General features: G+C 36.4%; 1 protein-coding gene across 5 annotated transcripts; it reads left to right on the top strand.

Moving 5' to 3' along the window:
• LOC107855315 lies at positions 1–7,151 on the top strand. 5 transcript variants are annotated; one of them, XM_016700316.2, is made up of 5 exons: positions 10–870; positions 2,034–2,153; positions 3,995–4,745; positions 6,578–6,788; positions 6,891–7,151. In XM_016700316.2, exons 1-4 carry the CDS (start codon positions 336–338, stop codon positions 6,762–6,764), a joined length of 1,593 nt encoding a protein of 530 aa, XP_016555802.1. In that variant the 5' UTR covers positions 10–335; the 3' UTR covers positions 6,765–6,788; positions 6,891–7,151. The 5 variants fall into 5 exon arrangements, with proteins under 5 accessions (XP_016555803.1, XP_016555802.1, XP_047270064.1 ...); XM_047414108.1 differs by lacking the exon at positions 6,891–7,151 and having other exon boundaries at positions 19–870; positions 5,834–6,721; XM_047414101.1 differs by lacking the exon at positions 2,034–2,153 and having other exon boundaries at positions 21–870.
• The last annotated feature ends 2,410 nt before the right edge of the window (positions 7,152–9,561 follow it).

Below are 9,561 nucleotides of genomic sequence, written 5' to 3'. Positions count from 1 at the left end.
AGATAAACAAGTTGAAAAGCAAGAGATGATAACAGGAAGAAATTTTTCTCCCCTTAAAATGTACAGTAACGGCAGTACTAATTATTTTGTGTCTTATCGTCCCCAAAACTTACAGCTAGCTCTGCTATTTCCCGCTTCATCTCCCTCCTCGTTTAACCCGTACACAGTTGATATTCCTCAACACGCAAAACCCCCAAAATGCACCTCACTTAACCGTCGCCGGAACAATTACGTCCGTCCGTCTTCTTTACCGGTGCCGCAGTTCCACCTCACTAAAACAAAAGCAATTTTAGGTTTTCACTTTTTACTCCTCAGTTTTCAATATAGGTTTTCCGATGAGTACCGAAACGAAACCGGTGATTACTTCACTTACTAGAGCCACATGGAACAGAAAGCCAGTGATTTCCTCATCAATTTCGGAAGATTCATCGATTTCTGAGTTGATTTGTTATCTAAAATCGGCGTTTCGTGATAAGGAGTATTCGTTAGTGGAAAGAATTTTAATCGACCGCGATAAACAGCTTCGTAACGAAATTGAAAATCTCAAGAGAAATTTAGCTGAGAAGGGAAGAGGTTTAGTTGACATGGAGGGGTTAAATAAGGAGAATCAGTTGAAGGAAATGGAGAGGAAATGCGAGGGTTTGAAAAATGAGAAGGAAGAAGTTGAGGCGAAATTGAAGGTGTATGTGGAGAAGTTTGAAGAGTTGGAAAGGAGAGTGTTAGTGCAAGAGGAGGAAGCTGCGAAAAAATGTCATGTGGATGTTGCGGTGATCCGGAAAATGGTGGAAGATTTGGAAGCTATGGAGGAGGAGGAGGAAATACATAGGGTTCATTCGACTGGAAATGAAAGTGGTAAATCAAGAGATGAAGGTATTTTGTGGTTATATTTGTGTAGGATTTTGAATTCAAGCTATTTTGAGTGATGGTTTTTGTGCTTTATGTTTAAGCTTTACTTTATGTATGTCTATGCTTGCATGTGTAATTTTTTCTTCACAGATGGGAAGACTTGGAGGTCGAGGATTAGGGTAGAAGGACACTAGGAAGTCTAGCGTTGTGTAGTTCTGTTATCGGTATTCGTTGTTTCCTTTGCTTCAATTAGCATATTAGTTGTTGTTGCTATTTGCTGTCTTCAGAGTTGTTTCCGGCGTTGCTTTTGTATTTTCTTTGCATACTTGATTTTTGATATGCTTACACGAGCATGCCAACTGGAAATAAAAGTGGTAAATCACGAGATGAAGGTATTGTGCTTATATCATATATGTGTTCTTTGACCTTTTTGTGTAGGCTTTTCAATTTTTGATTACAGACTTACAGTTATTGAGTGATAGTTTCTGCGCTATGGTTAAGAATTACTTATATGTGCATGCATGTTGTAATTTTTTTCTCTAGCTAGGAAAATTTGGAGTTCGAGGATTTGGGTAGAAGGTTAGTAGGTAGTCGAGCATTGTGTAGTTCTCTTATCAGTATCTGTTGTTTCATTTGCTTCGGTTAGCATATTATTTGTTCTTGCCACTTGTTTTTTTTCCCTTGGAAAGGAAGACTTGGAGGTCGAGGATTAGGGTAGAAGGTTAGTAGGTAGTCGAGTGTTATCTATTTCTCTTAGCAGTATATGTTGTTTATTTTGCTCCGGTTAGCATATTAGGGTTGAGGATTAGGTTAGTAGGTAGTCGAGCATTGTCTATTTCTCTTATCAGTGTAGTTTCCTTTGCTTCAGTGAACATGTTATTTCTTTTGTGTTTGCTTTACATCTGATTTTTGATATGCTTACTTAAGCCGTGGGTCTATTGGAAACAGCCTCTTGGGGTAAGGCTGCATACACACGACCCTCCCCATACCTCACTTCTGGGATTGCACTTGGTATGCTGCTGTTGCATGTTGTAATTTTTGCTTGGTTTGTGGACCCAAATATTTATGTGGAACTGGAATTGTGGTGGACACTGATTTGGTGATCGCGTGCAGTTGATGTGGTTTATATCCTTTGTTTAATTGCAAAGTCTAGTATTAACATGGTCACATGGGTGACGTTGCTGCAGGCAGTGGTAATACAGACTTTGTTTCAACCAAAATGAATTTGGTTAATTGTCCTGATGTCCAGACATTGCATAGAAAAGTTTCCAACATAGAAAAGAAAAGTTGTCATTCAGAGAAAGCAGGTATATCTGATTTGTCATGCTTATTCAAACATATCTTTTGTTATTTGTGGCATTCTACCAACCTCCCAACTAGTTTTGGTTTGACAACTGAAAGTATCAATCCTTCTGGTCCTATGATCAGGATATTTGCAGTCATGTTTCTGCTATATGTTGCATTTGTATTGAGAGAAAAGTAAAAGCTTCTTCATTTTCCATGGAGTTAATTTTTTTTTTTAAGGATATTAACTTTATTTTCCATGGAGTTTATTCTTATTCATTTAACAAACTTTATCAAGTATGATTCGTTGCAGCTCGAGCTTAGTTGAAGATTGTAGTGCCTTACATAATTTTAAAATAAATGCAAACCAGCCTTTTGAATTGCTCCCCCAGCCTGTTAAAATTATTACAGCAACCTGAGATGAGGATTAGAATCTATCAATTTCTTATTGACCAAAAGGTAGCAAATAACCAGAGAGTTGAGTAGAAGGTTTATTTTAGCTCCATCTTTTTTTAGTGACTGTTGGATATCATAAGACATTAAATAAATAGCGCATGTAGCCTTGAACTAGGAAGCAGTTTTGAAGAAGTTACAGTCCAGTTATCACGTCAGATCTAGATAAAGCTCCAATGCATTAGTATATTCGATGTATTACTTATCATAGGAGTTCTATGCGTAAAAGGAATATATGAATGTGATTCTGGCAGTAACACATTAGATTAGATAAACAGAAATGGCAGTTGAACTATGCTTTTCCTTGTTGAACTATGCTTTTCCTTATACCAAGGAAGAAACAATATGTAGATTTTAATCCTCTTGCTAAAAGTTTGATATACTTTGCGTGAGTACTTCAGTAGCATGGTTTCACTTATTATGATTCTCAGAACCCTGAAAACCATATATTCTTATTGTAGTAACCTTCTAATAGAAATGCAAGGTAAGACTGTGTACGGTACACCCTTGTGGTGGGGTCCTTCCCCAGACACCGCGCATAGTGGTAGCTTTAGTGCACTGGGCTGCCCTTTTTAAGTAACCTTCTAATAAATGTGTGTTGTCCTATCTGTAGAAAATAGGCAGTAGTGTCGACTATATTGTTAGTTTCTAATGCTCCTAAATTTGAGCATTATTGCTATATATCAGTGTCCTCTGGTCATAAATAATGCATGACAGTATCACTGACTTAATCTCCTCTGGTGTTAAAGCAGCATTGAGAGAGAGTTTTAGTCAACTTTGTAGATGTTTAAATTTTCTAGCTTGTGGATCCGTCTTCTGACCTCTCTTTCTCAGATACCCTCACAGAGAGACAGGTCTGGAGCTTTTTAATGATTCATAAAAAAAGAGCACTTGCTCTGCTTTTTTAAGGTTAATATTCTTTATCTTCGTTTTAGTGGAAGTGTTAGTTCTCGTACATCTCTTTAGAGAAACTGTAGTTCCTATATTTCATTTTGAAATCCAATTTTACTGCTCTGGTCGGTTCAGATGCTATCCATTCTTAAAAAGAATATTGTATTAACTCTATATAGTACACAATCCCTTTCCAAGAAACAGCAAGTATATAAATTAAAAGTTGAGCTTATGTGTAGTCACTTTTACACTTTCGGCGTAATCCAAAGATCAATTGGCACCTCGCCCTTTGGTCCTTTCAGCTCTTGTGTAGTCTAACCATGAACCCGAGTTGAGGTTCTGCACATGATTGATTCTAACTTCTAAGAATCTGTAGTGCATGCACACACAGACATTTACCAGCTTGTGGATCTGTCATGTGCATTATATTGATGGCTCTCATATCTTATTAAAGACAAATGTTTCTGATACTGCATGCGTGCTTGTGCAAGCTGAATAAATTCTTGGTACTTTCTTTCAGACCCTCTCCTTAGCAACTTGGCTTGTGGGAATAGAGCACCTATTATAGATCTATCAGCATGCGAAGCAGGAAACTTTGTTAAGAGTAACTTGAATACAGCACCTGACGGGGCTGGGTCTTCAACTGGTATCCACATTAGCGACTGTGATGATGAGAAGGCAAAGGCTTATGTTTCAAAAAGTAACGGTGTAGGCAGGAATTTAACATTTCCATCCCTGATAAAAGAAGAGGATGTAAAGGAAACATCATTGTCCAAAAGGAAAAGAAGCTTAAGTGATAGTGACAATGGTGACGGTTCTTTATCTGGCAAACAAAAGACAAGATCTATTCAAGAATTAAATTGTGATGGAAAGCTGTTCTTAGCTCATGACAATTCGCATAAAACGGTGTTTGTGAGAAGATGTGATGACAAAGATGGAGGGAAGTCTTATTCTCAACCTTCTTCCAGAAGATCTGATTTATACAAGCTTGATGATATTTGTGATGATAGTTCTTCAGATTCAGGGAATGATCCCTTGAGTGACAAAAGTATGGATATGTTGATCCAAAGTTACCAGCTTAAAAAAGAAAGAATTACAAGATGTAAAATGTTCTCTTCGGAAGATGATTTAAGATTGTCCTTGGATAAGGACCCTGAACTTTGTATGGATGCAGTATGTGCACTTTATAGGCGACAATTTTCTCCAAACATCTCTTCAAAGGGCCTGGGTAATACCATGAGACTGGAGTTGAGTGAATCTGATATATTCAGGTGTGTAATTACTTCCCGATCCTTTGACAAGTTTATCTTCTTAGTGGTAACATTGTTAGTTTGATTATTGAACTGCTATTTTACCTTAGCAGCATAACCACTTAGCATGTGTTACTGTCGGTGTTTAATGGCAAAGAAGATCAAGAATTCCATGTTGTAAACATAGGGAGAAGACACTTATATCACCACATCATAAGGACAACATTCAAATTTAGTTGAAACAATTTCAACAACAACAACAACAACAAACCCAGTGTATTCCCACATAGTGGGGTCTGGGGAGGGTAAGATGTACGCAGTCCATACCACTACCTCCGGAGAAGTAGAAAGGCTGTTTCCGATAGACCCCCGGCTCAAGACAAGTAATAATAAACAAATCCGTAATAAGCATGGAACAAGATGACATAACATAAATACGACACCCGCAAGGAATAGTAAACAAAGAATAGTAAACAAATTCGTAATAAAGCATGAAACAAGATGGCATAACAAGAATAATACACCCACCAAGTAATACCCTACACTAACAACCCAAACTGGCACTAGCCTACTATCCTAATTCACGTCCTCCAGATCTTCCTCCAAAAACTGAAAATAAATATACTTGAATCAACAAGTCTGTGTTCGTGTAACTCAATTTTGCACTTGCCCGGTGACAAGTTGGGAAAACAAGCTGACACTAAATACTATGTGAAATATTTCTTCAGGAGCCAAATAACCAACATATCATAATTATGCTGGCAGATAACAAGAATATAGCCTCAAATCACACAGCCAAAATAACTAACTAGAATATGGTACATAATAATAGTCCAAATCCTTCATCAGTCTATCAACAACATACCCAGTAATCTCACAAGTGAGGTTTGGAGGGTAGTATGTACGCTGACCTTACCTCTTTCTTAAAAAAAAAGAAAAGCTCTTTCCGGTAGACCCTCAGCGCAAAACAGATGAAAAACAAATCCTTCATCAGCCTAAAAGGCATATATGAAAGAAATGTCATAATAAAGTAATTAACTAGATAAAATGCTTTTGGAGAACATTTGGAAAGTTGTATGTTCATGTATGTAAAAATGTTTTATCATCAGAGCAACCCTTCCTTGTATCATTATTTGATGGAAGACCACATGCCTTCAAACATGTTGATGTCAAGTCTCAGCAGGGCATCTAGCCAAATAATACTCTCCACTCCAAGGTGAAGATTCCTCACCACCATTGCAAGAATTTGTGAGAACATAGAAAAAGCCATGATGATGTTCAAGAAAATATTGTACACTAGACACATGCTTACAAAATCTTTGAATTCCAGTCTGCAAGTTGAAACAATTTAAAAGGGGAATTTTCTACTGAAGGTATTGTGTTAAAATACAGGCCCAAGGCAGATATTTGTGACATGTCTATTGTGGGTTAAGTGATCTGTGATTGGTTCTGATTCCAACTACTTGATCAGATCTTATTGCATTTGTTTAATCCAAATATCAGATGGGACATGTAATATCCAATTTGTTTCAATAATCAATCTGATTGTTTTTTTTTGTGGCTTTGTAGCTAAGTTTGTTTGAACGGATACTATCTCCATTATACTTTCTATAACTTATTATATATTCTTTTATGTTTTTTCTCATGCAGCATAACTGTTTTGGGTGAATACTGTCTATAACTTATTATATGTTCTTTTATGTTTTTTTCTCATGCAGCATAACTGTTTTGGGTGAATACTGTCTATAACTTATTATATGTTCTTTTATGTTTTTTTCTCATGCAGCATAACTGTTTTGGGTGAATACTTTCTATAACTTATTATATGTTCTTGTATGTTTTTTCTCGTGCAGCATACGTGTTTTGGGTGAATATCTGATCGATGGTGATCTAGAAAATAAACGCAGAAAAGCCGTGGACGAAATACCTTCAAAGAATCATGAAAAATGTAAAAGCTTAGCTACTAAACTCTGCCATCAACTATATCAGCTATACCTTAGCAAGGAGGATCCTTTGTTTCGCCCAATCCCTAAGTTCTAGTTTAGTAGGAAGGCGGACAGAAAGGTAATCTGCCTTTCTTCTATACATATGTTGTTCCCAAGAAAACTAACTAATATGAACTTTTGTATTTTGATCACTCCCGGTCCCTAACTGTTGCTGCACTAGATGGAAGCTTTTGCTGTGTTTGGACGTTTTACAAGAAGTTGCTAACAAAGATATTATTCTGATTCACTTTTTGTGACTTTGGTGTGGATAGCTGATTATGGATAGTTTAAACAACTGGTATATGTAGGTTTTCATGGTCATATATGATAGTACTGAAGATGTAAAAATTTAGGAGTATATTTTGTTTACCCATGAATCATGATGAAGACTTGTTGCTCTTGTATGTAAGGTTTTAATATTTGGGCGCTTTTGGCCTACTCACCTCTTTGTTCCTCGTCTCCTTTTTTCTGTTTTGTTTTAGCTCTAAAGACCTTAGCATTGAATGCCTTTATATAGTATGATTGAATACTTAAAAAGTGTATCTGGTTTTTACTAATGTACCAACTAAATTAGTGTCTGTAATTGGTAAATTGAATCAGAAGAAACGAATAACCTTTCGATTAAGGGGTCGTTTGGTGGGAAGACAAAGTTATCCGAGATTATTAATCTCAGGATTAGCTATCCCATTCTTAAGGAGGGATGAGAAAAACACTACAATCCTGAGATAACTAATTTTGGGATGAGTTATCCCATACATTTTGTTTCAATCAAACATGGGATAAACTCATCTTCTGAATTAATTTCGAGATTAGTTATCCTTGTTCCTTCTACCAAATGACCCCTAAGAGTGATGTAAGAACTGCATAACAATTCGTCTTTGTTAACAAATGTAACAAAGTTATTATTGTCTTTGATAGACAAAATGAATCAGAAAGGATAAAATAGTCTCAAAATTTCAAATTTTATCTTGCAATTTTTATTCTTAATCCACGTATCAAACGACCCATTTAGGAGATGTCTAGTACATCTGTACATGGAATGGGATAATATCTACCTAATCACAAGAAGTTAGATATATCAGCAAGCTGGTTGATAAGTTCCTGTTGTCAACCCTATCCTCTTCCTCGAAAGAAGAAAAACAAGCAGGCCAGTGAGGTGGAAATGATGCTTGTGGGAAAAGGAACCAATATGTGAAGGAAGAAAAGTTTGGTCCCATGTGATTGATAATACACAAATTCATTTAGTCCATTGTTATTGTACTGTTCCAAGCTGGTGGCGGCTTAATAACCGTTGCTTCAACACTATTGGCTGCTTCCCATCAACGTCATGCTCTACCGACGTGGTTCATTTTCTTTTTCGTTTCCCATTTGGTGTTCGGTACCCGCATTGGAGCCCAATTAATTCGGATTCGCACTGGGTAGGCCTCATTCGGGGTAGCGCTCCCGACAGAATTTTCTCAATACCCAGGGTGGTTCGACATCTGGTTAAGGGTTGAACAATCACATCCACTGCACCGCCACCAATGTTGGTGACGTGGTTCATTTGCCACTTCATAACCTCGCTACGACCTCTGTCCTTCGGATGAGCATTGTTCAGTTACTTGTTTAATATGCAATAGCTTGCAAATTACGCAAAAGATGTAAGTCATACCAGACAAGTCCCTTGGGATGAACTCATGGCTAAGCGACAAACAAATATAGAATATTCATACTGAAATGTGAATTCTGATTAATTTAAAAATCTTATCATAAGAGTTATTAAAAAGTAAAAAGTGAGCGCTTTCTATCAAGATTTCCTTTTATTTCATAATCAAGACTTAAATTTAAATTTGATTTAGAAATAAAAAATCTCATCTATTCCATCATAATTCTCAATTACCATACTTATTCAACATAGGTTCATTTTGAACCCAGCCAAACACCTCCTACAATCAACATAAAGCATGTTTTGCTTTTCTAACCTTCCGAGACTTTCGTAATTCACATGCTATAACTTAAATGGAATTTGCCTCAAACTTCTCTTCTATGATGCTGCAGCCTTTTCATTCCATTTTTTTTTAGCTTAGATGATTCCTTTTACAATTATAGTATTAAAGATCAAATTCTAACAAAGGTAAGAAGATTAAGTGATTTTTTTATAATCCTTCAAGTATTTATGAATAAAGTTGTCAAGTATTATTTTAGTGAAAATTATTAGGTATTTTATTAAATTAGTCCAGATGTGCGACTGGTGGAACACTATAATATTATATTTCTTTTATATAGAATTAAATATTACAATTTAAAATTGTGTCTGGATATGCGGTATAAAGTCATGATTTCAAATCAACATTTAGACATACAATTTAGAATCATGATTCAGGATCAATAAGATTAGAGTTGCAATATTTAGATATGCAATTTGAAAATATAATTTGAGATCAATAGGATTGGAGTTGTACTTACCGTGCTTCAATAATTCAAAAGATTTCACAGTTAACAGAAAAGCAAAAATTAAATTAGATTATACTATTTTATTAGATTATACTCCAAGGGGAGCCTTAGAGTAACTGGTAAAATTGCTGCCATGTGATTAGGAGGTCACGAGTTCAAGTCTTGGAAACAGCCTCTGACAGAAATGTAAGGTAAGGCTACGTACGATACACCCTTGTGGTGGGACTCTTTCCCGGACACTGCGCAAGCCTTGGAAACAGCTTCCGGCAGAAATGCAAGGTAAAACTGCGTACGATACACCACACCCTTGTGGTGGGACTCTTCCCCGAACACTGCGCATAGCGGTAACTTTAGTGCACCGGATTGCCCTTTTATACTTGGTCGTGAATAAAATAAATTTTATACATAAAAGGTGTAAA

The sequence above is a fragment of the Capsicum annuum genome, chromosome 1 (genome assembly GCF_002878395.1).
Source record: "Capsicum annuum cultivar UCD-10X-F1 chromosome 1, UCD10Xv1.1, whole genome shotgun sequence".
NCBI lineage: Eukaryota > Viridiplantae > Streptophyta > Magnoliopsida > Solanales > Solanaceae > Capsicum > Capsicum annuum.
This window is presented reverse-complemented; position numbering and strand designations above follow the sequence as displayed.

What these genes read in the sequence shown, in the direction of transcription:
- LOC107855315 (XM_016700316.2), top strand. Translation starts at nt 336, where the DNA reads ATGAGTACCGAAACGAAACCGGTGATTACTTCACTTACTAGAGCCACA. An exon ending in TGGTAAATCAAGAGATGAAG is followed by an intron (nt 871 to 2,033) that starts GTATTTTGTGGT and finishes ACGTTGCTGCAG; the next exon opens with GCAGTGGTAATACAGACTTT. An exon ending in TTGTCATTCAGAGAAAGCAG is followed by an intron (nt 2,154 to 3,994) that starts GTATATCTGATT and finishes ACTTTCTTTCAG; the next exon opens with ACCCTCTCCTTAGCAACTTG.